This window comes from Suillus fuscotomentosus (assembly GCF_016647785.1).
Source record: "Suillus fuscotomentosus strain FC203 chromosome Unknown F5891scaffold_13, whole genome shotgun sequence".
NCBI classification, from domain to species: domain Eukaryota; kingdom Fungi; phylum Basidiomycota; class Agaricomycetes; order Boletales; family Suillaceae; genus Suillus; species Suillus fuscotomentosus.
In genome coordinates, this window is record NW_024539525.1 from 366,647 (window position 1) to 392,695 (window position 26,049).

The window sequence follows — 26,049 nt, forward strand, 5'->3', positions numbered from 1 at the left end:
CAGATACTTCGCATAATTACGCTCGATAGCGGCCTAGATTCAGTGACGCAACACAGTCTCCTGCTTTATGACTCATCGACTCGCCGCGAGAACAAGCGAGCTGCTGCGGCCGCCTAAAATGCAGTGAATACATAACATCATGTGGAGCCATGGAACTCAAGATGCATGATGGATCATGGATGATCCTTGACGTACGTCTTATCCATTATGCATTAACCTCGTGTTGTCTAAAGGTGGGTCGCATGAACTGCGTATGCCCACATTTCACGTACGAAAAACCCAGGAATGCAGTTCCTGTGTCATGTTTGTGATGCATCCGAGTCATCACAGTCTGCCTTGAGGCAACTTTTGCTGTCTGCATGCAGGAACCCCAAAAATGAGCGCTGAGTATTGATCGAATATTGATCCGCGAGTTGCGTGTATCACGAATCCTGTGTTGATTTGGTACTGTGGAATTTCCCGCGGAGCATACCGTGACTCTTTTGAAAATTTCAGTTCAAAAAGTCGGGTCCACGTCCCTGGATGTCATCCAACTCACCTGCAACGCGCTGCTTCCTGAGATTGCACGTAACTCAGCGGTGTTTGGTCGACATCGTGGTACGATAGTGTTTGGACAACCCCGACAATAGACCACGATGATATTTACGCAATCAATCTTCAGGCTAAGCAATTGGATAGGAATAAAAGGACGAGGGAACAATGGAGGACACGCGCAGAACACGTGTAACTGATCTGATCATTAACCCTCGAGCTGGATTCAAGAAACGTATATCTTGACTTCCTTGAAAAATTTCCTCTTGAACCCAAACCTTTTCACCTTCCTCCTCCCTCCCTCATCTCTCAGGTAAAGTCAATCATGGGCAACCCATCAGAGCACGGATTAGCTCGCGTCATCCATCACAAGGACTATTATATACGCGGTGGTGATATGACCGTACTGGTGAGTACCTACGGTCGTTAGGATACTCAACATCTCGGATTGACGGATACAACTTCGCAGGTCGAGAATCATCTCTATCGGATACACAGTTACTTCTTCGAACGTGAATCGCTTTTTTTCCGCCAGAAGTTCCAGTCAGCCGAAGGCGAGGAACGCGGCTCATCAGACAACAACGCCTATACCTTGGAGGATGTCAAGAGCGAAGACTTTGCACGTTTCCTCTGGGTCTTCTACAACCCGTATGCCTACTTAATCCAATTTGCTCGAGCCAGACATACTGACGGTTGTGGATAGAAAATATTCGCTCTATGAGGCGCCTCTCGAGACGTGGCTGAGTATTCTACACCTCGCCAACCGGTGGAGTTTCAACGACGTCAAGGAGCTCACTGTACGTGAACTCGAGAAAATTCAGATAGAGCCCGTCGACAAGATCGCAACCTATCACGAGTACAGTATAAACAAGCTTTTCCTCATCCCAGCATACATCGCGGTCTGTAAGAGGGACAAGCCTTTGACATTTGCTGAGGGCATGCAGCTTGGGATGGAGACCGTTCTCCGTGTAGCAGACGCTCGTGAGCGGGCTCGCCAGCGCGCCGCTGAGAATGGAGTCCGCTCACCTACATTTGACGATTTCGAGGACAGTGACATGGAATCGATGGTCAGGGAGGTTTTTGGAATAACGCCGCGACCAATATCGCCGATTCCGCAGACCAGTAATTCATCTACCTACACCAACGGCTCGACCTTCACAGGCAGCACGAAGGTCAATGGGTCGACGACAACCAAAGCCAATGGTGGCTTTTCAGCTCGTACCAGTGGTTCATCCAACCCTGACCCGGTTGTTCGTTCCTCCGTCGACACCACACACACGTACCCGGCTGTTCGTTCCTCCATCGACAGTATACACACGTACGCCACGGCCAAGGAATCGCCATCCACTTCTTCGGCTTCTTCGACAAATACGCACGTTCCTTCGCCGTCAAATACTGGTCCGAAGCCAGCTGCCTCAGGCCCTGAGAGCAAGCCCGCGCTGCCGGAGAAGTTCAAAGCGCCTGAGCAGACGAGCTCTCCTTCCGCTGCATCCCACTTTACCGACCCATCTCAGGCTGGCTCCTACAAACCAAACGGAACGGGTGAGCCTTCATCAGTGGCGAGTCCTGTACTTATCTTTTTCTGACTGCGGCTCATTCTTGGTATTGCAGGAGGGAACAAAGGAGGAAAAAGCTGGTTCTCCTTATAGTTCCACCACCGTTGTCACCCCTATCGCTGAGCCTGTTGTATCAACACCCATTGATGTTAAGAATCCCCATGAGAATGAGACTAACGACCACGAAAATGATGTTGAGAAGGATGAAACTCAAACCAAGGACATTGATCTCTCTAGTATGCTATCTGATAGCGAAAGCATACGTGGCGGCGGGCGAGGTGAGCATGGTGGTAACATCAGTTTGATGTACATCTCACAAACCAATTTCATCTAAGGCGGTCGCGGAGGTGGAGCAAAGCGTAGCGGTGGGCGTGGGTCTGGGGGAGGTGCACGTAAGAAATAAGGTTAAGTTCGACCAAGTTGGAGAGCAGAATGTTGGCGCTTGGCAATTTTCTCCGTTTCCATTCCAAAAAAACTGACTCAAGTTCTGTCGTTTCGATTGTCCGCCATTCCTTGAGTTTAATGCTATTCCGTTTGCATCAAAAACTTCTTGTTCGATGAGTGATCCACGAGCGCGAGCGAGACAATTGTATGCGCCACTTCGATTTGGTGGTAGGCAGGGATATCATTGAATGATCGGTCCTTGAAGCTTGATGGGGGATCTTTTGATGCGGCCAGACTTATTTCGTAAATATGTCTCGTCAACTTGTTGCCTCGAGGGGCCTCGTGGGCGCGGTTCGCCTCTTCATTAGTAAACTTCGGGCTACAACGGGTGATCTAACATGAGGGCTTCTCCGGCGACGAGTATCCCTTGTTTAATTTTATTGTACGTACCATACTTGATCATTCCTGTAGGCGACGCTACGCAATAACGAAGGATCATTACGTCGACAGTCGCTAGAACTGCGGGATGAGACTACATTGAGCAATCTGAAGTCTGATACTGATGGCATCGATACACCGATGTTCGACGCATCACCAGCGCTCGCACTTAAGTAGATAAATATAAATGTCAATCGAATCAAGGGGCATACGAGCACTGTTTACCCCCAATCATCGATTTCCTACGACATGTCAGACACGCCCACCACTACTGGTTTTTCCGCCATCATCAAACATCCTCAGTATTTCATTCCCACTGGGGACACTCAGTTTTTAGTGAGAGGGCCTCCAAGTGGGTATGAAGCACTGATGAATAATTTAATTTCTCTTCATTCAGGCACAAAACGTACTGTTCAAAGTACATCGTTATTTCTTCGAGCGCGAACCAAGTTCCTTTAGAGAGATATTTTCCGACAGTGATGGCAACACCAAGCCTTATACATTGGATGTCAAACCTGAAGATTTTGCCCACTTCCTGTGGGTATTCTACGACGAGTGAGTCCGACTGAGTCGTAGCGCACTCGCCCATTGAATGTCCACCAACATCGTTACTGAAATCTGTGGCCTTCTAGAGACTTCGAATATGAGAACCAGCCGCTTGAGAGGTGGCTCGTGATCTTGAGGCTCGCAACACGGTGGGGCTTTGGCAAAGTGCGAAAGCTGGTGGTCCGTCAGCTCGAGAGGCTCGACCTACAACCTATCGACAAGATCAAGATCTATTCTGACTTCAAGATTGATGCCCAGCTGCTAATACCATCATACTCGACGTTAGCAAAGAGCCCCACCCTCCCTTCTTTATCAGAAGCTGCAAAGCTCGACATCGAAACGATTCTCAGGCTCACTATGGTGAGGGAAAGAGCGCTGCAGAAGGCGGCAGAGGATGGATGCCGTTCACCAACGAGTGCGAGCGCCGGGGATGAAGACGTCAAAAGATTCATATGCGAGATTTTTGGCCTCCCCAACACCTCAACGGCTAAGCCACCCAACACTGTTGCTGAAGGAGGTTCCGCAGATGGGGTTGATGATACCACGGAAAGCCTGGTTCCGACATTGCAGAATCCCACTCCGGGGGGAAAGAAGAAGAAGAATGCCAACGCAAATGGCAACTCCAACGCGGTGAGTGGCTGTCGTATGTTCAAACTCTTGTTTACTGAGTCTGCCCAGAATGGTCAGCACACAAATGGAAAAACATTCCCCTTCTAGGGTACGCTGCAAGACGGTTTGTCGACACTGGGCTTCTCTCGTTAATTCACAATACGATCGTCCATTCAGGTATAAGAATATGCGCTCGCAGTAGAAAGCAGTCGCACGAGATTTTGTCTTGCATGTAGGCGAAGGGAGAAGTTCGCATAGGCGCACGTGTACTCTCTGTAGATATATTGGTCTGGTGTATATTGTGTGTACAGGTTGAAGACGTTTGGACGATACTCACCAAGCAAGGCATTCAACTCTCTGCCTCGATTTCTTTCCGTACTTGGTAGACCAGTCAGTTGGCTGCTGTGTGTGACGGCAGGAGCGACTCACTTTGCTCCAGATCTTTTCGTTCCCATTCATCACTGACACCAAGGTCTGCAGGCGTTTTTCGGCCCCATAACACATCCGTCCATCCAATGTTAGTTCTGTCCTTGTCGGGCGACTGTTTTCCCTCTCCGTGTATACAGGCAAGGTTACGCGACTTCGTAATCTCTTCGTCAGATATTGGCTTGCCCGAACGAAGTTGCTCAATGAGGTCTTGCAGAATGGAAGTTTGAGCCTTGAACCTTGCTCGGTCTTCGTCAGCCGTTTTTCTCTGCCACAGCAAGTGCATAGAAATTGAGGTCAAGGCTGTTGAGTATAGTATGTGAGGGATATACTGAGTACCGGACATGATGGCAGAGAAATAAGTGTACCACGGCAAATGCCGCACCGGCATGCGCGATGCATGTCGTATTGAATTCGCTAAAGGACTACTACTGACGCCAATCCACGCATGCGCAGAAAAGTCAGCTTATATTATAGCAGACAGGATTTGATGTGAATCTGGAAATATAATGACTACGCGGGCAAACCGGCAAGAGACTTTTTACTAGTAATAAATGTCAGGCCAGCGCAATCGTTGAGGGCCATCATCGCAGAAGGCTAGGACTCGATGGCCATGGGTTGACAGTAACACAATTAGCAACCATGGCAGCTTGAGTAGGTCGAGTGGGAATCAGGGGATCCGTCACCTCATTTTCAATATGGGACAGTGCCTGCGTTGGGCTGCAGGTAGTATCGCTCGTTCACTTAAAAGTGCGATGTACGAGTTCATGACCATGGGTCCCAGATAATACGTCGTCCATACATTTAGGCAATGTATCCAGACCTAGGTAGCCCTCCTGCTGTGAACGTGAATCTTGAGCTTGACTAGTGACGCGGCATGGCATTCATAAGTGGTCTGCCTATTTGCGTACAGACCTCTTGGCGGACACGTATAATGACGTGCACAAATAAGCTACAGTAACTGTATCGCCTCAATCTGGTCGAGGAAATATAGGTAGTAAGCTGCCAGCTGCAACTGACTGACAGCAGGCTCGCAAGATTCCATCCTGCTCGAGTTTCATGGTTTCTATTTTGAACGATATAAGCATAAGATTGTCGATTGACTCGGAGGGCATACCTGTGCATCTAGAATTGGACCACTTATCCAAGACGCGGGTTCAGGTCTATGTCCAAAGACTTGCGAGAGCGAAGTGCAAACTTCATCGCGTGAAACAGGCTTGCCGTCAATATAAACGCCTTTCGTCGCGATCGAAAGTTGTTGTGTTCTATTCTCCGGTGCGTTAACAATCAATGTCAGCTCGTTTGCAGATTCTGCAGCAGATAAGCGGCAATTTTTCACGTCCAGTGCATCGCCCCGTAGACCAAAACTGCCAAAGCCTTCAAAAGTCGCAACCTTTGGATGCCCGATTGCTTTTCGGGTTGACGTGGTCAAACCGCCTCGTGGACGTGGTGGAGTCAGCCAGATCCTCTTGACATTCATTCCACTTTTCATGCCAACCATAAATGCCACCCAACCTCCAAACGCGAGATGCATAAAAACTAGACCAGCACGCTGGTATGTCGGGCGGAGTTCGTACTGTGGCTTATTGCCTATAGTATTGGAGCCATGGGGTATTGCGGGCTCGGTTGGTTCCACGGGACGCGTGAAATAGTTCCAGGAAAGCTCACACATTGCTAGTCTGCACACCATTGAAGTTAAATCAGCGCGTACAAAACAGAAAAACTCACGTGCAGACCGCATCAGCTATGAGCAGTGTCCAGGTGAACTTAATTAAGATGCTGGGCTTCTTCAGTTCATAAAACGGTTGTCCTTTTGGTATTTGGGTTCCTTGAGCACGGCCAGGGAACAGGGAAAACCACCTTGAGCGATGTGCAGTGAAAGTAGATCGGTTGCAGCGGACTAAAGCGTCGATGTGTTTTACTCTGGAGAAGAGAGACATTTGGTGCAGAACTGTCGACGGTCCCAGACGAGACGAGTCCAACTTGAATAACGAAGTTATGTAAACAAAGTTATCCATTGATTCATGAAGGGGCGCTTAGTTCGATGTAGGCTCAAACAATCAAAATTTTAAGCCTGAGAAGACTGCATGTGCTACTACGAGCTTGTTACACACAAGCCCACAACCACGATGCTGACTATGTATGTGCTGAGGTGCTCGATTGCATTTAGGTAGTTGTACAGTTACCGAATAGGTAAGCAGCATTTCCAGTGATATTCACGTTCTGGCAAGAGTAGGTCGCACTACCATCTTTTGAAGGTGGTCTTTGCAGATTGATTATTTGATTGACCTGAAGGAACAAAAAAACAAAACGCACTCGAGGGAAATATCGTTGACACTGATGTTGTTGCAGCGGGCGTCCGGAGAGCATGCCAGCGAAGCAACTACGGAATTCATTTTTCCAGACGAAGTGCCCTTGAAACTTGGGTAACAGTTGTATAAGTTTCAATGAAAGGACATAATCACTGTCGCTTACTTAGAAAACGTGACGTCCTGAATATATACGTTGGAAGGGTATGCAGTACATTCTGTTGCGTTAGTCATGTAACACTGCACAACAGTTGATTAGTTTCTTGCAGATCGTGAGAAGATGAGCACAAACCTGATCAACGATTAAGGGGTTGTTGACATTGCCCTCGGTGAAGAAGCCAAAACTAATGTTCTTAACAAGGCCACTGCCGACCCCCGGACCAGCAAAGGCTTTAATGCGCGCACCATTTTGAGCGTTATACATTTGGACATTGCTGAGAATTCTTAATCAGTGCTCCTGGCTATTATAGAAGTCCGTGATCGAACGCACGTCGAAGTGAAGTTTTCGACAATGTCATATACCCCAGCATACTGCCCGAGGGATCCCACGGAAATACCACTGTCAACAGGATGTGAGCAGGTGCGTACCACGCCCAAAGAAAGCTTCTACGGACTGGGAACCGTTACAGTATAAGTCTGATGCAATGACATTCGTTGAATCTAAGATAAAGACTGCATGAGTGAACCATGAAGCCCAGGCGAGAATAGATAGTACTTGGTTTTAGTGAAACACAATCATCGCCATTGTTGATGTTCGAATTCATGATGGAAACGCTATCACTGCGATATATATCCCAGCCATCAGTATTCTTCGCAAGGTTGTTTGATGTGGAGAGGGCACTAATATTAACGCCGTCGTAGACGACGTTCTTCCCTTCATTAACCTGCCGTGGAGGGAGGGTAAGCTGGTCAAGTCAATGATTGAGTAAACTCTGAAATACTCACAAAGTTAAACCACTCAGGGCTGTTGATCATCGTAATATTTTTGATGGCAACATCAGTAGCTTGGTAAATCGTGAGCAGGATTGGACGCAAGAGAGTGCTGTTAGTGGCACTGAATGCAGAGTCAACCAAACGTTACACCCAGACTACTGTCAGTCCTGCTCACAACGCGTCGTACCAGACCTGCAGGTTGTGAGATTAGCAGGACATAGATCCTATGTGTTAATTAGCATACCTGACCTGAACCATCTATTGTCCCGCCACCATTGATAAGGATGTTCTTCCCACCTACGATCCAAAAGGCGATTTGATCCTGGAACTCAAATGGAAAACCGTTCTAATGCGAGGGGTTAACAGATGGCGCATTGTGATCCACAACACATACGTTGATCCAATATGACATGTTGCTTGTGAATTTTATGGTTCCCAACAGATTCTGCAACCCACTAGGTGAGATTGTCAGTACAACATCATAGAACACAGTAACGTACAATGTTCTTGTCCTTCAAGCCGGTCATATTCATCCTCGTTGCTATTGAAAGAGTAGTTTCACGAGGAATTGTTACTGAATCACAACGCTGAACAGCATCCACAAATGGCGGTCCATCGTCTCCGCTACTCGCTGTGACTATACATGATACGTCGCCTGTGTTTGGGGCAGCTCCCCGTGCCGAGAAGAGCCTACCCACTATTAATGCTGTCAAGAACAGGATACGCATTGTGTTGAATGTAACTTGGAAGGACGTGGCTTCATTAAATATCATTCGCATAATGGTCTCTGCGGCCCGGCCGGCGCGCAAGGAAGAATCTATTCGATGCGTCCCTTCGCTTGACGTGTGACAGGTTGCAACAATATTTGCGGTTGCATATAGACTCCAAGTAGTGTCATGATTGGGAAAATTGCGCATACGCTACACTCCAGTCTGCACTGGTCATTGATCGTGTGATACGTGAATCCACATTCATATGCCGGACGGCGATGACCTATGAATGTGGGTACAACGTTCTGCCCCTGCGTTCGACTTAGCGAAATTGGAGTCTGCCTGAGCGTGGCCAGAACGTACTAATATTCAACTCCTCGGTATCTGAGTAGGGACACATGGCGATGGGAATCTTGAGTAATGCAATGTGAGAGTCCTTGTGAGGTCAATACATATTAATCTTGGCAAAGGGCTGCGTGTCAAGGGAGCGAAGGTCAGCAGACTCTAGAATGTCCGATTTTTGTCCATTATCTGGAATTCTGAAGAAATGCTTGCTCATAGCAAGTGCGTGACGAGACATACAAGCATTGAGGCACCGAGGGAGTTGTCGTTCAAGTTCTCAAGATCTCAAGCATTACCTAATGTCTTAATTCGGGTCTTCAAGGAGGGAGTCGCATCAAATATTCTTCTTGCAGATCATGTCAGCTTTCTTGGAATCATGGCTAGCTGGTCCACAGCACACACAATTCTATACTCGCACGTACCGGCCAGCTTCCACCGCAAAAGCTGTTGTAATTTTCGTGCACGGTTTCATTGAGCACATTGCCCGGTACGAGCACGTATTTCCTACTTGGTCCGCGCGCGACATAGCTATCTTCGCCTATGACCAGCGCGGCTTTGGAAGGACGGCCTTAGACACGGAGAAGAAAAGCAAGGATAGTTCGTATGCGAAGACGAGCTGGAAGGAACAATTTCAGGACATCGAGTGGGCTATAAACCATGCCAAGAGCGAGTTTGGTTCCATTCCCGTGTTTCTATATGGGCATTCAATGGTATCAGTTCAATATCTTGAACATCGAACAAAATGACACGTACACTCTAGGGTGGAGCATTAGTACTTGCATTTTGCACCAGGGCAAGTAGTCCCCCTGCAAGGGAAACAGTCACAGGCCTGGCGGGCGTGATTTCTACTAGCCCCCTCATCCTTCAAACGAAGCCAGCTGCTAAAGCAGCAAGATGGATAGGTGGCAAGGCTAGCCGGCTAGCTCCCTGGCTCACTATTCCATCTGACGTCAAGGGTCGGGTACTCACAACTTTTTCTCCTTGCTGATATGAATAGCTCAATGTACTGTCGTAGAATTTGTCGCATGACAAGACTGTCGGCGAGGAATATGCGAAAGATCCTTTGGTTAAGCAAGTTGGGTCGCTTCGTGGAGTAAGCGACATGTTAGACGGGGTAATTAATTGTCATGTCTTTCTGTTTGACATCTCACCTCTAGTTTCTTAGGGCGAGCATCTCTTGCACACTGATTACGCTCTTTGGCCTACAGACCTCCCTGTAAGTTATTTCAGTCGAGTTCCCTTTCTGTACCATTCACGAATGTCGTCAGGTCCTCTTCATACATGGTTCGGATGACAAGGTTCGTGTCTTGTAGAATACCTCATCCTAAGAAGCTCTGATATGTCGCAGGTAACTTCTACCAAAGCTTCTGAGCTTTTTCATCAGCGGGTACCAGCAAAGGATAAGAAAATATCCATTTACCAAGTAAGCAGTTGCGATGTCACTGCTGCAAATTGCAGGTTAATGTTTCACCAGGGTGGCTATCACGAACTTCACAATGAATCAGACGGCGTGAAGGAGAAACTCACCGAGGAGTGTATTACCTGGGTGGAGGCACACCTGTATTCTCACATTTCATCCAGGCTCTGAGGATACTACACAGCTTTTACTGCTTACTATTTCGTCTGTGTGTTCAGTCTCAAAGGAGAGAAAAGTCCGGAAAATTAAAACAAGAGGTATATACATGTAAAACACGTAATGTCTAATAACCAGCTGCGCCGGGAGCAGCAGTTCCCTCACGCTTCAAACGCAACAGCACTTCTTTAAACCGCGACAGGTCAGTGGTGCCAGGACCAGCCCTTGCGATTGTTTTGCTCTGGGAATTTTGTAGCTCTACGCTCTCGCAAATACGCTCCCAAGTCGTCCCTTTGGTAAGAGATGAGGATAGTGACTCCAAGAAATCACTTTCTTCGTCCCTTTGAAAAACCCATCAGTGGAACTCGTCTAGTTGGACAAGGTTTAACTAACTTGTTTTCACGAATAGTCCTCTCCTTCTTTGCTGCGTATTCCTCGTAGAATTGGTCAATAGCATGTTCGGCCTTCCCGATAGTTTGTTGGCGTTTAGCCTTACTGGCTTCATCGCGAGCCTGGATTTCCTCTAGCTGGCTCTCGCGCCATTTCCTTGGTTAGACAACTGTCAGCGATGAACTTCATATATAACAATTTGATGATGTACCTGATAACTTCAGGCTCGTCCTCATCGAGTTGTTGGTTGAGGATGGGCGTAGACGAAAATGCTGATGGCTGTGGACGAGGAGCAAATGGAGGAGGAGCACCAAAAGTTGGAAGGGCATGTGGGGGAGAAGATACAGGCTACAGAGCAAAGAGACACATTAATACAATCCAATTACCCATGAGTACTACTTACCTGCCCAATGTTCAGCTCTGGAAACTGATCCTCGAACTTCTCAATCTCATCATCGCCTGTGACCTTCACTTCGGTCTGTCCCAGTGGATTCTCGAAATCATCAAATGAGAAGCCACTGCTCGCCACGGGGGCAGATGGCAAGTGTACGTCACCCTGCCCGTCCAGGTCGATATCAGGAAAGGCGGAGGCTGCGCGGTCAAAATCAAAGTCGTCGTCCATGTTTCCGAATACGCTGCAGCCTGAACTTGACAGATAGGTTTAACGCTGCTAAAGGGTAACAAGTTGGGCAGTCCACGGCGTTTGCCGGGTGTCAAATGTTGCATAGCTTTCATGCATTCAGACTGTCTTCTCACCTTTTCTATCGATGCCATTGAACATCCCAGGCATTCTTGCTCCATTTCACCTACTCAAAAATCCCCGACTTGTTATTCCCCATGTAACAGTCAAAGGTCACCCTAGCTTCCTGCATTCATGGCTACAACTAACGCTAAACCACAGACAGATATTCGTCAAATTGATTTTTTGGCACTCCGAAATGCAGGCTATAGAGGAGCAGTCTTTGATAAAGACAATTGCTTGGTTAGTCACAAGATTTTTGGCGTCTCTATTTTTCTGAACACACAGCAGACGATCCCGCATCAAGACACCCTTGTGCCACAGCTCGAGGTGAGTTTAAAGGGTCATAAATTTCAGTCAGATGTTGAAAACCTATTTTACAGGACGCCTGGAGAGAATGTCGTGAGGCATTCGGGGAAGAAAATATAATCATCGTCAGTAATTCCGCTGGCACCAAATTCGATGCCGGAGGAATCCAGGTATGGCCACCATTTCAAACATAGTCAGAAGTTGAACATGCACAGGCAGAATCGGTATCATTTCACCTCTCTGTCCCGGTTCTCCGACACGACACTCTTAAGCCTGGTTATTCCTGCATTGCTTCGATACGCACCTACTTTTCGTCTCTTCGCGTTCCAATCCCCGACGACGAACTAGTTGTAGTCGGGGACCGTATATTTACGGATGTGATCATGGCAAACAGAATGCGCTCTGGCTTCGCCTCATCTGCGAGCGATGCATCCGCTCGTGCGAGGATTGGCGGCCCCCTTGCTATCTGGACGAATGGTGTCTGGCAAAAAGAAAGCATGGTGATGCGATGGGCCGAAAAGCGCTTGGTGGACCTGGCTCGAAAGTGGGCGAGACACGGAGAAACGTCTTCCGTGGGTACTAACATATTCGTGAGGGAACTCCCTCCTCCGGAACCTCGCAAGACTGGAAGCGCATTTACTAAAATGTTGAACATGATGAAGTGGAGATAGCATGGTCGGCGACTTTTCTGCGTATAACGCAATCCATGAATCGAACCTACTTCCTCTACAGCTCAAGCCTGTTGACTGGCGGTTGGTTACAGTTGCCACTGTACTTAATGTTTTAGGATTAGTTCACGAGTCATACCTGTGTCATTTGTAGCTCATTAGTGGTTCTCAAAGTTAACTTCGTAGAATTTTGAAAGGTCAAAGATTTGCGAGTTGCCGGTATTATTGACGCTCCGACGCTGACAAATAAACCCTAAACGTTGTACTGTGACCATCATCTCCTGGCACCTGCTATAGCGTTCTGCAACTCCATCTAGTATGCCCCAAGAATCTGATCGAAAGAAGCTGCTTCGTAGTCTCAAAAAAACGAGCAATGATCTCACCATCGCACGTTATATGGAACTAATTGAGTTTATGGTAGATCAACTATTAGATGAAGACGACGATGAAGACTCTGATAAGGAATCTGATGGCGCTGCCAATGGCCGTAGTGGCTCGGATGTTAGTATACGGACCGCATCACCAACATGGCCAGTATCCCCAGTGTCCCCTATGTTGTCGATTACCTCTGCCTTGTCAGACAACTCTCTGATGTCACTCTCAACTGTATACTCCGAGTTCCTATCGCGTGACATCCCAGATATGTGCGAACGAGTCTTTACTCAGTTTGCCGATGCAATCACTGCACTCCACGACGAGGTGGAGAAATGTCGGGTCCTTGATTTCCGTCCATCTCTGAGTCGCGCGCCTCAGCTACACCTGCTGAAGGAGTGGGCTCTATTCTCACCTGAAAAATTCCGTCGCAAGCTCCGTGTTGATGCGGATGTGTTTGAAGAACTTACAAAGTTGATTCAAGGACACGCCATCTTCTACAATAATTCGAATAACCCCCAACTCCCCGTCCCAATACAGCTCGCCATGTTTCTCAACGGCGCTGGCCATTATGGCAATGCTGCAACCACCGAAGACATATCCAACTGGGCTGGCGTGTCCGTGGGGACCGTCTACAATTGCTATAAACGTGTGATGATTGCGATCCTGCAACTTCACGACCGGGCCATTCATTTTGATTCACTTGATCACGAGGATCAAATTGAGCGAGAGCGGGCGAAAACTTACGTGGAAAGTAGGACGTGTCATGAATGGCATGGAGGCTTCCTTTGTGTCGATGGGACTCCGTCTCCCTTACACGAGAAGCCAGGTTGGCACGGGGAGGGTTTCTTCGACAAAAATTCAGACTATTCTCTAACAGCGCAGGTAAGTGTCAGTTCGATGTGCAGTGCAGCGACTTACAATCAAAAAAGGTCATTATATTCCCTCACAACCTTCGTATCGTGGACTATGTCATCGGTGTACCTGGAAGTCTCCACGACTCAAACGTATTTGCGCGGACAAGAGTTTCCCGGGATCCCGAGTCGTTTTTCGGTGCAGGAGAGTGGTTGTGGGCGGACTCAGCATATGCTGCACGAACCTGGTGTGTGCCACCGTATAAACGGCCACCGGGAGGGTGTTTGACCCCGGACCAAAAGACGTTCAACTATAACCTATCGACAGTGAGTAGGAATGGCAATATACATTCATAGTCCTTACCCAACATCTAGGTCCGTGTTCGTTCAGAACATTTTTTTGGCTCTATCAAGGGCCGGTTCCAATCACTGCGGGAGCTTCGCATCCCAATCCAAAGTCAGAAGGACCTCGACTACGCAAACATGTGGATCCATTCGTGCTTCATTCTGCACAATCTAATCATCGAAATCGAGGAAAAATCCAACCATGAGGACACGAATGTCTGTTTCTATCAGCAAACTCGGAGGTTGAGGCGAGCTGATGGTGATGCAGGAGAGGATGATCAGCAAGAGGGTGGTGCGGTAGGTGATCAGACCTACATTGGAACTGCAGGGCAGGATTTTCGCAACGCGTTAAAGACGCGGTTGCTTTCCTCGTTGGAGCAACGCTAAAGACGCGGTTGCTCTGTCAAGTAGAAGCTCTTCGTCCTCTTTAGTACATACATAACCTTTGTCAAGTAGAAGCTCCTCGTCCTCCTTAGTACCCAACGAGGGAAATTTGCACTTGAGCTCGGCGAACTCAAAGCGCTTATCCCAAACCTGTAGCGTTTGCTGTGTGTAGTCACGCTTGAGATCGAGTACAAGATGGTATGCATTTCCAAGTCCTAAAAACGAGTGGTAATATAGACCTACTTCAGTTTGATTCAAAACCACGCTCCATGGCAATACGACGAATCCGAGCCTCCTCCTCTTCTCGACGTGCACGAGATAGCTCAAGCTCGAGTCTTGCAAACTCAATTTGTTGAGTCATCCTCTCCTGCTGGTGGAGATGGTCTTGTTCCGCAAGACGCATTGCATGCTCCCGCTCATCACGAGCACTGCGGGCCTTGAGATCACGAGCCCAAATGTCGCCCTGAAGTTTCATACGTTTATAGCTTTCGTGCTCGGCACGACCCTCACGTTTGCTGTCGAGGTGCTTCATTAGAGAGTCTGCCGTTTGGGACATTTTTTCTGCAGCGGCAGAGGTCTGGTCAAGGGCACTGCTGCCAGGGCGTTTGCGTGATGAAGAGGGGGGACGACTAAACTGAGGTGATGCACTTCGAGTAGGTGGATGAGACTGTTTTGCGGCAAGAGAAGGTGAACTTTCACGACTTCCTTTAAGTGAGCTGACACGGAGAGACCGCAGTGCTCGGCTGGCACCAATATCCGAGTCTTCTGAGTCGATAGGTGTAGACTGACAGCTAGGTGAAGAATCTTTGAAATCGGAAAAAACAGACAGTGGATTATCGGGGGCACTTCGATTGCGTACTGGTGAGCGCTCAGGAGAATTCAATGATACCACTCCAGGTGCATCAGAAGTTGAGATGGGAGGGAGCTGAGGTCGTTGGTACCAGGGTGGCAATGGATGCAGCGAGAACGAGTCAGGTGTATTGCTAGGACCACAGTCCAAAGGTATCAGCGGTGACGAGGAGGATTGTGATTCTATGCGGGGGGGCTGGTCGACCAGCATATCATCTGTCACATCTACAACGGCACCATCATCCACACTGCAAGTACCGACCTCAACTATTTCTCCATCTTCAGGATCATCATCCGTGCGAGCATCATCGTCGACTGTAGCCAATGGTTTTGGGTGCTTGGAAAGATTGAAATGTTCCAGCGCAGCAGATGCAAAATCTTGCCCTGCGTCCGCAGTAGAGAAGGCATGATTGAAGGCTGGATTTGTCCACCACCAGCCATGAAGCTCAGGCCACCAGGGAAATTTTTCGAGCTTTGTATCTGATTGTCACAACCCCTTAAACGAATTAACGCAGGGCAGAGACTAGGACTCAAACAACAAGATAATCACAAAGATGATAAGGCAGCAGGTACGTCTTGGATTGCTCACTTGGAGATACAAGAGGTTTGAACTAAAGAACTACTGACTACGACGAGCTACCTATATACACATATTGAAACTGAGACTGAAACTGAGTATGAACTAACTAACCAATCAGAATAATTAAAGGTATCGTACGATTCTATATATAACTATGACGTCATAACATGTGCCGCAGCCGCAGTAAGACTCTGGAACATTTTAAGAGTGTCGCGGGGCATGACATCAATATCTTCGGCTTTGTCCGATAGATCACGTGACTCTGGTAATTCTACAATAGATGCAATAATAGGAACTTCTTCAACCGTAAACATATTCTTAGGAACAGGCGCTGTGACTGGGCGCTTAAAGGACTTAGAATTTAGGAACGAATAATGATTTGTATTTGGAACTCGTGACATTACCCCCTCTCTAGGATGAGCGTCATCGCGAATGAAACTAGGGCGGATAAACTTTTTGCGCCATTCCAAAAACTCTTGGGTTTCGAACACCGATTTGTTAATTTTGCGGGGATTCAATGCCTTCGGATTTTGCCGGTGAAATTCTTGAACTTTCAACCGTGCATTCTCAAGGTTTTCCTCAGGTTCCCATGTCGCTTCTTCTATCGGATATCCTTCCCACTCTACTAGGTATTGGAGTTTTGATCTGTGCAGTCTCGAGTCTAGGACTTTTCGTACTGTCCATTCGGAATCGCCTTCTGATAAGATCTCTGGCGGCGGACGATGATGTGGAAGTCTTTGGACTAAGGTCGAGGGGGAATGCGGAGTGAGTAATTCTACGTGGAATACCGGATGAATCTGATATTTTGCTGGAAGGTTCAGGCGGTAATTTACATCACCCGTCTTCTCTAGCACTTCAAACGGACCAAGTCATCGATCGGAGAGTTTCTTATTTGGTCTTTTCTGACGGATATTTTTGGCATTGAGCCAGACCAGATCTCCTTTCTTGAATTGTGGTGCGTCTTTTACTCCTTTATCGTAGAATCTCTTCATCCGCTCATTCGCCATTCGCAGCATACTTTCTGCGTCTTCCTTCGCCTCTTTCATTACATCCACTCGTTCATCAGCTGCAGGTACTTTAGAATTGGAAATTGGTGAAAAAGTAAACTCTGGATCATATCCGTAGAGTACTTTGAATGGACTATGACCCGTTACAGTGACAGAGTTATTGTGAGCGAATTCTGCTATTGGAAGCTCTACCCAATCATTTTGGCGGTAAGACGTGAACATTCTCAGATATTGCTCTACTTCTTGGTTGATTCTCTCTGTTTGTCCGTCTGTCTGAGGATGATAAGCCGTTGACATGTTCCATTTTATGCCTAGGCGTTTCGACACTTGTCCCATAAACTTGGAAACAAATTGTGTCCCTCTGTCCGATATCACCTGTTTCGGAGTTCCATGGTGTTTCCATACGTTATCTAAGAAAAGTTTCGCGATTCCTCGAGCGTCAACTTCCTTTTTCGTAGGCATGATGTGCGTTTGTTTTGTGTATCGATCAACGACAACAAAAATAGAGTCGAACCCTTCGCTTTTAGGCAAATCTACTATCAAATCACAAGTGATTGATTGCCAAGGTCCCGCTGGTATTTCATTTGGTTTAAGCGGACCATGTGGTTGCGTTGGGTGAATCTTCGTTGCTCTGCATCTATCACAGCCATCTACGTAAATCGTGGACATACTTCGTCATTGAAGGCCACCAATAATTTCTGGAAATCAATTCTAAGGTTTTGGCACATCCAGGATGTCCAGCCGGTGGAGAGTCGTGAAACAACTCCAATATCTCTCGGCAAATCTCTTTATCGTTTGGAACGTAAACCAGTCCTCGGAATAACACCAATCCATCCTCCACATTCCATTCTTCAACTCCTCTACGCAATTGCACCGGTGCTGCTTTTAACGTTTGTAGCGCTTTAGCGACTTCGGGTTCTCGTTCTGTGCATTGCCTTATCTTTCTCAGCAATTGTTTTTCTCCTTGCACTAGAACTTGACCTCTTTTAGCAGCTTTTACAGTAAAAAACTCCGGTTTTAACAAAATACGATCGGAATTGTCGTTTTCTACCCCCCCTCTGTGGTCTTCTCTCCGAGAAAGCTTATCGGCCTTATCGTTGACTACGCCAGGCTTATGTTGGAGCGTAAATTCATACTCCGCCAGGAATAAACTCCATCTGGCTTGCCTTCTTGTCAACTTTTGGCTTGTCATAAAGTACTCGAGATTCTTATGATCCGTCCAGATCTCCACATGGTGAGGTTTTCCCTGCACATAGTGCCTCCACTCCTCCAACGCTCGAATGATTGCGAGTAACTCTTTGTCATGGATGTCATAATTTCTTTCTGCATCGTTCATTGACTTAGAGTAATACGCCACGGGGTGCCATAGGTCATCTTCCATCAGTTGAGATAGAACCGCTCCAGTTGCGTAATCAGAAGCATCGGTTTCTATTTTCATTTTCTTCTCAACGTCAGGCATTACTAGGATCGGAGCTGATGTAAACCTTGACTTCAGTTCATCAAAAGCATCTTGCTGTTTCTCCGTCCAATCCCATTTGACATCTTTCCGTAGTAAATCATTCATTGGTCTAGCGATGTCCGAGAACCCGAAGATAAATCTTCTGTAGAAGTTGGCGAAGCCCATAAATGCTTGTATATCTTTAACACATTTGGGTACAGGCCATTTCATTACTCCTTCTACTTTCACGGGGTCCATTCGAACACCACCCTTCTCCACTATCAACCCGAGGAATTCGACTTCTGTCTGTTCGAAGCTACACTTTTCAGGCTTCAGATACAGATCATTCTCTTTTAGTCGTTTTAGTACCTCTCGTACAACTTTTCGGTGTTGCTCCCTATTGCCATTTGTGAACACGAGGATATCATCGATATAGACAACTACAGTCTTTCCATCAATTAAATCTCTGAATATCTCGTTCATCATGGTTTGAAACGTGGCAGGGGAATTTGTTAAACCGAAGTACATCACGGTTGGTTCATGGTGACCAAACGGCGTTTTGAAGGCCGCCTTCCACTCATCTCCTTCTTTCATGCGAATATTATTGTACCCCCATCTTACATCCATCTTGGAGTACATCGTGGCACCGGTTAAAGCATCAATCAAATCTTGAGATCTCGGTAGCGGGTATGCATTTTTAACCGTCTTCTCATTGAGCTTTCTATAGTCCATTACTGGTCTTAACTTGCCATCTTTTTTGGCCACAAAGAAGAAAGGTGCTGCTACTGGAGATTGTGAATTTCTTATACGTCCCAGTGCAGTTTCGGCTTTTAACCAATCTTTCAAAGTGTCCATCTCCTTGGGTGATAAGGGATAGGGTTTCGCATTCGGCGGAAGATCGCCATCATCTTTAAGATCTATCGCATGATCCCATTTCTTTCTTTCAGGGAAGCGCTTAGATTCTTCTTCTGAGAAAACTCCCAGGTACTCGTGAAGCCAATCGGGAACCATTTCTTCGACCAATTTCTTCACCTTCGTTGCTTCTTCTGCAACCTTCTGCTCCGTGGCAACCGAAGCTTTATACTTGATCCATTCTCCAGGATACTCTTCGTCTTCTATTTCCTCAACTGTCGCCCTCTTCATCGCCATGTCTTCTTCGTCATCCTCTTCTGTGGGAATCAGGTCTGGCACTTCTTCTATCTTTTTTTGTTCTTTTCTATTTTCTTTATTTTTTTGTCTTTGTTCTTTTTTAGTAATACATTTAACTGGGCAACGAGAAAGTGCAAAACGTCCAGCGTTCCAATCTATTTCCGGGTTGTGATATCTTAGCCAATCTATGCCAATAATAACATCATCGCTTCCTAAGTCCGTAACCATGAAGGCTGCTTGGTCTTCAACATGGTCACCGATCTTTAGACCTAATTCAGCGTAATGAGTCATCGATCCAGCGGCATTTAACGAGCCATCAATATTTTTAACCGGAATGGGCCTCAATAATTTATGGCACCGGACTTCGTTCTTTTTCACAAACTTCTCGCTAATAAATAATGTCGATGCACCGCAATCTACCAGTGCTTTCACATCTGCTTGTCGGTTCTTTCCCTTCAATGTGATCGGAATGTAAAAATGCTCAGATTTGGATTTAATATATACTTCTGATACATCCGAGAACGTAGATAGGATGGAGAAACGATTGTTCGGGTCTAAGTTCGCAGACTTTGACTTCGACCCTTCTAAAAACCCTTGCCTTCCTTGGAGCTGACCCAAGCTTTGAACCAACTCGGGATAGGGTCTTCTTCTTTTGGCACTGTAGTAGCCTTCACCTGCACTTTTGGTGCGACTGCGTCTTTGCAGTTTCTAGCCATATGGCCTTCGCCTCCACAGCGGTAGCATTTGAAGGATCCAGTCCTTCCTTGAGGTTTTGGAGCACCTCGCTGCTTGTTGGCGTCGACGTCCATAGCGTCGCTTTCCCTGCTTGGACCAGGTTTGTATTCAGGGGTCCTGGGGCCTTGTTTAGGGGTCCACCAGGTCATCTTCTTCTTGTCCGCGTCTAGCTCTTCGAAGTTGCGTCCGATTTGGATCGCATGTTCCACCAGTTTCTTCATGGTGTTTTTGTCCTCATAACGGACATGAGCGAGCTGTATTTTGACACGGTCTTGAAGTCCCAGTCTGAACTTCTGTCTCTGGTCATAGTCGGAAAATGAAGTGTGTGCGGCCTTTTGTCTGAAAGCGGCCGTGTACTCTGGAACTGAGGAAGATCCTTGTCTAAGGGATTCCAGTTCTCTGATCGCTTTCCCTTCACGATCTTCTTGCCCCCACATGGCTTCTAAGTCTTCCAGGAATTTCTCCACGGTCAACTTTTCATCTCCAGTCTTTCCAAGTTTGCTAATGTAAGGTTGCGCCCATTTGGCTGCAGTACCTTTCATGAAGGAGAGCATTACTCCAATTCTTTGGCCTTCTTGGATGTTGGGCCATTGCGCAGTGTATAGCGCTACTTGGGATATCCAGACCATGAGTTCTATGGAGTCCTTTTCTCCAGTGAAGTCTTGGGGTTTGGAGTATTTGATGGAGGGGGAAGAGTTCGATGAAAGTAGGCTAGCTCCTACAGAGCCGAATGATGGTTGTTGAGATTGTATTTTCACAGTCTCATCTTCTTGCATTTCCAGGCGTACGCCCAGGAGTCTGTTTGCTTCTTCTAGAGCTAAATTCTTGGCTTCTAGTTCCGCTATTCTGACCCTAAAGCTGTCCGCTTGGTTCGCAAGTGACATGTGAATGTACTCAACGATTTCTTGTGGAGTAGATGGTAATACCACCGCCGGTGCAGGTTGTGTAGGAGAGTTTGGTAACTCAGACATAGTGCCAGTTGTATTCTGGAACCCGATTCACTGATGTCTGTTGAAGAGCTGCTCGTAAGGGCTCTTCCGAAAGGGAATGATGGTGAAAAGAAGAAAGTTTATGTAAATGGAAAACTGAAGCGGTCCCCGATATCTGATCGGATCTACCACGTACTTCAGGATCGAAGGGTTCTTTAATCAACCCAACCGATGCTTCCCTGATACTAACTAAAAAGGATACGTAACTATACTCGATCGAGTGGGAAAAACTAGGGACAATGCAATCTCCGTTCTGAGGGTACAAGCCTAGGACAAGTTATCACTCTTCCAGCCGAAGCTTACAAGTGCGAGTCTCACTAGGGTATGTCACTAAATCCTCGTAGGTCGAAAGCACGGTTTGTCGTCTAGACAGTTCCGCTATTGACTCGAAACGAATGCCTACGTGCGTATGAAGAAAGGAATAGGTAAAATGAAACTATAGTAACGTTGAGCAGGCAGGGTTTTGGGCCAGCACTCAAAGTTGCAGTGACACGCCTAATGTCGTGAACACCTCCGTATACTGGCGGCTGCGGTAAGACAGGGCCTGGTATAGGACTACTAACTAAGAAAGATGATAGGTAGGAAAATGCGCTCAAATGAGCAAAGGGATGAAACAAAGGATCGCAGCGGTTAAGCTGGGCAAAAGTATAACGGTTCTGTTTCGGCTGATGGTGTGATGGCTATCAACACGACCAGGCGAAAGAGAAAGAGATGCGAGAGTGTAACGCGAGAGTCGGAGTCTCCTATAGTTCAAACCTAATGTCACAACCCCTTAAACGAATTAACGCAGGGCAGAGACTAGGACTCAAACAACAAGATAATCACAAAGATGATAAGGCAGCAGGTACGTCTTGGATTGCTCACTTGGAGATACAAGAGGTTTGAACTAAAGAACTGCTGACTACGACGAGCTACCTATATACACATATTGAAACTGAGACTGAAACTGAGTATGAACTAACTAACCAATCAGAATAATTAAAGGTATCGTACGATTCTATATATAACTATGACGTCATAACATGTGCCGCAGCCGCAGTAAGACTCTGGAACATTTTAAGAGTGTCGCGGGGCATGACATCAATATCTTCGGCTTTGTCCGATAGATCACGTGACTCTGGTAATTCTACAATAGATGCAATAATAGGAACTTCTTCAACCGTAAACATATTCTTAGGAACAGGCGCTGTGACTGGGCGCTTAAAGGACTTAGAATTTAGGAACGAATAATGATTTGTATTTGGAACTCGTGACACTGATGGAGACATGGTTAGGACAGGTGCAGATCAACAGCGGCTGAAACTTACCGATCAAAGACTTCATCTTTGGATCTTCTTGTAGCTCTGCATATGTCTTTCCTGCTCCTGACTGCTTGAGTTCTTTGTTGAATTCGTTGTATTTTTTTCTCAGTCTGAAACAGCTTATCAGTGATTCCAGTGGGAAGACGGATGACGCAGGAACTAGATACTTACGTGCCGAAACGGGTTGAAACTGGTTTTATGAATGCCTTGGGATCCTCCTTGAAGAGTCGTTAAACCTCCAGATCCTCGTCGTTCGAAAATACAGCTTGTGCGACCTGTGAATAGACAACATCTCTCGAAGTACCACTCTGCTTCTTCTTCCGACCTTGCTCCTTGGCATCCTTTGCAGAATCGGAGAAGAGCTTGATGCGTGCGTCTTCGTTTTCCTTGCACCACGTAAGTAGGTGTTCAGTACGAGCGCTACGGACCCCCTCCCAATGGATAGTACACTTCTTTGAGGTGTCCGTACCAGTGGATGTATTGGTCCGACCTCTTTGATTGGATCTTGACATGATCCAGGGTGTTCCTACTGACAGCGATTAAGAATCAGATTAGAGCTTTGGCAGCGTTGACACCAGCAGCAACGACGTCGAGCACACCAGCAGGGCAGGTCGGAGTTCAAAACCTGCCGTATCGGCAGCATCCGAATTCGCTATTAATTCTTTTCAAGGTTCGACTTTGAGAACCATTATTACATGAGATGTTTGGTTGATTCACAAATGATTAATGAACTTTGAACCATTTATTGGAATACATCCAAAGATGGTTAGTCAGATTCGCAAGGATTCGGCACCTGGGGAGTCGGGACTAGTGCTGACTAGCGAAAATCTTCACTTGAAATATATTCCATAGACTAGATGCCTGCGCCTGAAGACGCTTTCATTTTCTGTCGCTCCTTCTTACCCAGCCGTTTTTTCGGCGTCGGATCCTCGCTCCTGTGGCTCGTTCTAGTAGTCCCCGCCCGTTCCTTCAATTTCTCCCTGAACTCCGCGAGGCGCTCTCCACGGTTATGATCCCACTTTTCCGCGCGGTACGGTGCATAGCGCTTCACGCTCACGTATTGATTAAGTTCCTTATCTGTGGCCATGAGGATCTCGGAAGGGGTGAGCGCAAATGTCTGCGGTGCAGCCGTAGTATATTTGAAACGCGTAGGCATTCCTGCGACCTGCGACAATACGCGTGAATGCAGATTGCCAGAGAGATGAGACGATAAAGCCCACCATGTCGTTGAATTCAAGCCCGTAGACTTCGTCCATGTATTCATCAAGCTTGCGCTTCCTCATCTCTTCAGTGCCATCCCATTCCTCTTCATCGTACTCGCGCACGACATCTGCATCCATAGCGTCGATATCCACCCCTTCGTCGTCGATCTCGTCATTTTTCTTTTTCTTCTTCTTTTTCTTCTTCTTGTTTGAAGACGAAGAGGATTCGGCGGGGTGAGAAGGTGGTATGATATCATTGATATCGACGTCATCGTCCCAGACGGGCTTTTCTTGATCAACGTCAACATCAGAGTCGTTGACATCGTGGTAGAGCCCCGCCATTTGCGTGTCATGTGCTTCGGGGTCCCAGTCCGCATCGAGGTCGAACTCCTTGAAGGCTGCATGGTTTTAGTGTCAAAATAATTAGAGGTAACAAGAATAACGAACCTTCAGCATCGGAACCGATACTGACGCCGCCTTCACGCCCGATACACTCGAGTTTTCGGCGAATTTCCTTCATTTTAAGGGCTTTTAACCTTTTCACCTCCTCATGCTTTTTCTCGAGCTCTTGTTCCTGGCGCTGCTTCTTTCGCTCACGGCCCTCTTTGCGAGTCGTATCAACTCGGCGCACTGTGGAAACGATATTTCGTGGGAAGGACTTGATAGTGGCTGCATCCCTGGTAGGCGAAGGGCATATAGCAGAATGAAGTGGAGAGTGCGACGGTACTCACGGTTCTTCGAAACGGAAGTTGTATGAAGTCTCGAAAACGTCGGCGATCTCCTCGAATTCGTCGTCATCTTCCATGGTGGGCTCTTCCTCTTTTACGTCCGCGATATCCTTGTATGTAGGCAGTCGTTTTTTTGATTTGTCGATCCATCCACGATTAAGGATATAGCTGAGGAGATTTAAGAGTGACTGTATTCATAAAGAAACATGACTCACTTCACGAGGAATTCCTGATCGGCCTCTGGTTTGGACATGCCCTTCGCCTCGTTACCTTTTTTCTTCGTCTTGCTTTTCTTTTTTTTACTCGCGCCTTCTTCACTGCTCTCAGCCTTTGCACCTGTCCCCGAATTCTCGACCTCTATGAGACCTTCCAGATCCTCGCCAACCGCATGCTTGAGGTATTCTCGATATTCTTCTTCTTCATGCTCAAGCTCGTCCTTTGTTTTCTCTCGTGGGATAAGCAAACCGTCGTCGTCGCTTTCATCAACAGCGGTATGGAATGCGGCACGGGTTTCATCGCGTAGCTGACACTGCTCCTCGGTATGCGTAGGTATGTGTGGTTCTGGAGTGGGGGAACGAGAGGTGTTGGCTTCGAGAGCGGATGCAAGAGCTGCTTGTCGGAAAGTAAGAGGTTTCGACTATGAATGAGAAGTACTCAGTAAAGGTCGCACTCGCGATTCAAATACTTACTTTATCCTTGGGTTTTCGCTCTTGCACCTGAGGAGCGCGAACGGTGGTGCGCTCCTGCTCCTCTAACAAGTGTCAGAACTAGCGTGTGGCTCATAACAGATGGGGTTGCACCTTCAAATATGGTATGCTCCGCATTGTAGATAGCCGGATCCTTTTTCTTGATCCTTGCTAGCGTCCTCAGAATGGCTGCATCCACTGCAGGCGTGAGTTCCTCCCCATCCTCATCTTCAGATTCTGCATCCTCAGAGTCTGTCTCCTCGTCCGTGCCCTCTTCAAAGTCTGACCCATATTTTTCTTTTACTGGAGGTGGTGTTTTAGTTTACGTGAGACGGGAATGTGATTCGGACGTACATTTCGTGAGCTCCTCCCGCTCCTTTCTGTATTCGAAGGCTTTTGCATAGTGCTCATTGATAGTGAAGGTTTGGATATCTTCGGTGTCAGAGTCGGAGAGCATGGTTTTATGTGCTTATTGACTGGCGTGAGTGTGCATCACTGTATGATAGTAAGCCTACATACTGAGTACTGCCCGCGAAAACGAGATTTTAGCTCGTTACCGTAATTCGAGGGTGTTTAGGTGGTATAACCCAACGTGGTACGGATGTCCAGACTCAGACTCGATGTGGATGAAATTCGAGTGTCCACTGGCAGTGGGAGTTGCGATTGCACTGTAAAGCTGTAAGCAGGTAGGAATTAACATGTAATGTAATCGTACTTACAATCCCTTGCGACAAACGCCAAAACAAGTGAAGCTACGACAGTCGTGCACGCAAAGGCAGTACAATATACACTTCGGAAGACGCAGCAATGCAATCACTTGTAAAGAACGAACAACGTGCACACTTCAAATTTCCATTTCGCGGTGCCTATATGATGTCGAGTACGCGTATATAGCAATTCTAAAAGTCTTTCATCTTACACTCTCAGCCTGCGCAGATTTCACTAGGGGATTATCGATTGAAGCTTC

At 47.1% G+C, this 26,049-nt stretch overlaps 10 protein-coding genes across 10 annotated transcripts; 4 read left to right on the forward strand and 6 right to left on the reverse strand.

Annotated features, from left to right (window-relative positions):
- Window positions 1–856: 856 nt before the first annotated feature.
- Window positions 857–2,117, forward strand: F5891DRAFT_947276 (uncharacterized protein; the record flags this gene model as incomplete). The annotated part of the gene is made up of 3 exons (XM_041374727.1): window positions 857–940; window positions 1,001–1,179; window positions 1,235–2,117. 3 exons carry the CDS (start codon window positions 857–859, stop codon window positions 2,115–2,117), a joined length of 1,146 nt encoding a protein of 381 aa, XP_041228922.1.
- Window positions 2,118–3,013: 896 nt separating this feature from the next.
- On the forward strand, window positions 3,014–4,253 carry F5891DRAFT_1018971 (uncharacterized protein). Its single transcript, XM_041361062.1, has 3 exons — window positions 3,014–3,245; window positions 3,307–3,464; window positions 3,542–4,253. Exons 1-3 carry the CDS (start codon window positions 3,159–3,161, stop codon window positions 4,170–4,172), a joined length of 876 nt encoding a protein of 291 aa, XP_041228923.1. The 5' UTR covers window positions 3,014–3,158; the 3' UTR covers window positions 4,173–4,253.
- A 160-nt stretch (window positions 4,254–4,413) lies between these two features.
- F5891DRAFT_1127210 (uncharacterized protein) lies at window positions 4,414–4,836 on the reverse strand (the record flags this gene model as incomplete). Its single annotated transcript, XM_041364161.1, has 2 exons — window positions 4,414–4,442; window positions 4,494–4,836. The coding sequence occupies 2 exons, from the start codon at window positions 4,834–4,836 to the stop codon at window positions 4,414–4,416; spliced, it is 372 nt and encodes a 123-aa protein (XP_041228924.1).
- Window positions 4,837–5,345: 509 nt separating this feature from the next.
- On the reverse strand, window positions 5,346–6,725 carry F5891DRAFT_98219 (uncharacterized protein). The gene is made up of 3 exons (XM_041377200.1): window positions 6,219–6,725; window positions 5,608–6,169; window positions 5,346–5,556 (listed from the first exon to the last, which is right to left on the reverse strand). Exons 1-3 carry the CDS (start codon window positions 6,506–6,508, stop codon window positions 5,548–5,550), a joined length of 861 nt encoding a protein of 286 aa, XP_041228925.1. The 5' UTR covers window positions 6,509–6,725; the 3' UTR covers window positions 5,346–5,547.
- F5891DRAFT_897616 (glycoside hydrolase family 28 protein) lies at window positions 6,657–8,379 on the reverse strand (the record flags this gene model as incomplete). The annotated part of the gene is made up of 12 exons (XM_041373392.1): window positions 6,657–6,753; window positions 6,807–6,911; window positions 6,966–7,039; window positions 7,092–7,233; window positions 7,290–7,358; window positions 7,414–7,459; window positions 7,515–7,683; window positions 7,745–7,853; window positions 7,908–7,924; window positions 7,977–8,078; window positions 8,127–8,177; window positions 8,233–8,379. Coding segments are annotated over 12 exons (1,128 nt in total), but the record flags the coding sequence as incomplete, so codon positions are not given.
- Window positions 8,380–9,064: 685 nt separating this feature from the next.
- Window positions 9,065–10,474, forward strand: F5891DRAFT_1018983 (alpha beta-hydrolase). The gene is made up of 7 exons (XM_041361063.1): window positions 9,065–9,494; window positions 9,545–9,745; window positions 9,800–9,898; window positions 9,950–10,000; window positions 10,053–10,082; window positions 10,133–10,207; window positions 10,259–10,474. The coding sequence occupies exons 1-7, from the start codon at window positions 9,141–9,143 to the stop codon at window positions 10,370–10,372; spliced, it is 924 nt and encodes a 307-aa protein (XP_041228927.1). The 5' UTR covers window positions 9,065–9,140; the 3' UTR covers window positions 10,373–10,474.
- Window positions 10,475–11,433, reverse strand: F5891DRAFT_1276499 (clathrin light chain-domain-containing protein). The gene is made up of 4 exons (XM_041370235.1): window positions 11,151–11,433; window positions 10,959–11,095; window positions 10,751–10,903; window positions 10,475–10,698 (listed from the first exon to the last, which is right to left on the reverse strand). Exons 1-4 carry the CDS (start codon window positions 11,367–11,369, stop codon window positions 10,485–10,487), a joined length of 723 nt encoding a protein of 240 aa, XP_041228928.1. The 5' UTR covers window positions 11,370–11,433; the 3' UTR covers window positions 10,475–10,484.
- Window positions 11,434–11,495: 62 nt separating this feature from the next.
- Window positions 11,496–12,682, forward strand: F5891DRAFT_1018989 (mitochondrial PGP phosphatase-domain-containing protein). Its single transcript, XM_041361064.1, has 4 exons — window positions 11,496–11,729; window positions 11,778–11,816; window positions 11,870–11,965; window positions 12,011–12,682. Exons 1-4 carry the CDS (start codon window positions 11,622–11,624, stop codon window positions 12,464–12,466), a joined length of 699 nt encoding a protein of 232 aa, XP_041228929.1. The 5' UTR covers window positions 11,496–11,621; the 3' UTR covers window positions 12,467–12,682.
- Window positions 12,683–22,696: 10,014 nt separating this feature from the next.
- Window positions 22,697–22,978, reverse strand: F5891DRAFT_947311 (uncharacterized protein; the record flags this gene model as incomplete). Its single annotated transcript, XM_041374732.1, has 1 exon — window positions 22,697–22,978. The coding sequence occupies one exon, from the start codon at window positions 22,976–22,978 to the stop codon at window positions 22,697–22,699; it is 282 nt and encodes a 93-aa protein (XP_041228930.1).
- Window positions 22,979–23,319: 341 nt separating this feature from the next.
- Window positions 23,320–25,910, reverse strand: F5891DRAFT_1171539 (KRI1-like family C-terminal-domain-containing protein; the record flags this gene model as incomplete). The annotated part of the gene is made up of 10 exons (XM_041365547.1): window positions 25,802–25,910; window positions 25,602–25,750; window positions 25,437–25,550; window positions 25,197–25,385; window positions 25,086–25,147; window positions 24,612–25,033; window positions 24,400–24,564; window positions 24,116–24,345; window positions 23,687–24,066; window positions 23,320–23,631 (listed from the first exon to the last, which is right to left on the reverse strand). The coding sequence occupies exons 3-10, from the start codon at window positions 25,537–25,539 to the stop codon at window positions 23,320–23,322; spliced, it is 1,863 nt and encodes a 620-aa protein (XP_041228931.1). The 5' UTR covers window positions 25,540–25,550; window positions 25,602–25,750; window positions 25,802–25,910.
- Window positions 25,911–26,049: the final 139 nt, after the last annotated feature.

What these genes read in the sequence shown, in the direction of transcription:
- F5891DRAFT_1018971 (XM_041361062.1), top strand. Translation starts at nt 3,159, where the DNA reads ATGTCAGACACGCCCACCACTACTGGTTTTTCCGCCATCATCAAACAT. An exon ending in CTGGGGACACTCAGTTTTTA is followed by an intron (nt 3,246 to 3,306) that starts GTGAGAGGGCCT and finishes CTCTTCATTCAG; the next exon opens with GCACAAAACGTACTGTTCAA. An exon ending in CTGTGGGTATTCTACGACGA is followed by an intron (nt 3,465 to 3,541) that starts GTGAGTCCGACT and finishes GTGGCCTTCTAG; the next exon opens with AGACTTCGAATATGAGAACC.
- F5891DRAFT_98219 (XM_041377200.1), bottom strand. Translation starts at nt 6,508, where the DNA reads ATGGATAACTTTGTTTACATAACTTCGTTATTCAAGTTGGACTCGTCT. An exon ending in ATAGCTGATGCGGTCTGCAC is followed by an intron (nt 6,170 to 6,218) that starts GTGAGTTTTTCT and finishes AATGGTGTGCAG; the next exon opens with ACTAGCAATGTGTGAGCTTT.
- F5891DRAFT_1018983 (XM_041361063.1), top strand. Translation starts at nt 9,141, where the DNA reads ATGTCAGCTTTCTTGGAATCATGGCTAGCTGGTCCACAGCACACACAA. An exon ending in TTCTATATGGGCATTCAATG is followed by an intron (nt 9,495 to 9,544) that starts GTATCAGTTCAA and finishes CGTACACTCTAG; the next exon opens with GGTGGAGCATTAGTACTTGC. An exon ending in AGAAAATATCCATTTACCAA is followed by an intron (nt 10,208 to 10,258) that starts GTAAGCAGTTGC and finishes ATGTTTCACCAG; the next exon opens with GGTGGCTATCACGAACTTCA.
- F5891DRAFT_1276499 (XM_041370235.1), bottom strand. Translation starts at nt 11,369, where the DNA reads ATGGACGACGACTTTGATTTTGACCGCGCAGCCTCCGCCTTTCCTGAT. An exon ending in CAGAGCTGAACATTGGGCAG is followed by an intron (nt 11,096 to 11,150) that starts GTAAGTAGTACT and finishes TTTGCTCTGTAG; the next exon opens with CCTGTATCTTCTCCCCCACA. An exon ending in GACGAGCCTGAAGTTATCAG is followed by an intron (nt 10,904 to 10,958) that starts GTACATCATCAA and finishes TGTCTAACCAAG; the next exon opens with GAAATGGCGCGAGAGCCAGC.
- F5891DRAFT_1018989 (XM_041361064.1), top strand. Translation starts at nt 11,622, where the DNA reads ATGGCTACAACTAACGCTAAACCACAGACAGATATTCGTCAAATTGAT. An exon ending in TTGATAAAGACAATTGCTTG is followed by an intron (nt 11,730 to 11,777) that starts GTTAGTCACAAG and finishes AACACACAGCAG; the next exon opens with ACGATCCCGCATCAAGACAC. An exon ending in CCCTTGTGCCACAGCTCGAG is followed by an intron (nt 11,817 to 11,869) that starts GTGAGTTTAAAG and finishes CCTATTTTACAG; the next exon opens with GACGCCTGGAGAGAATGTCG.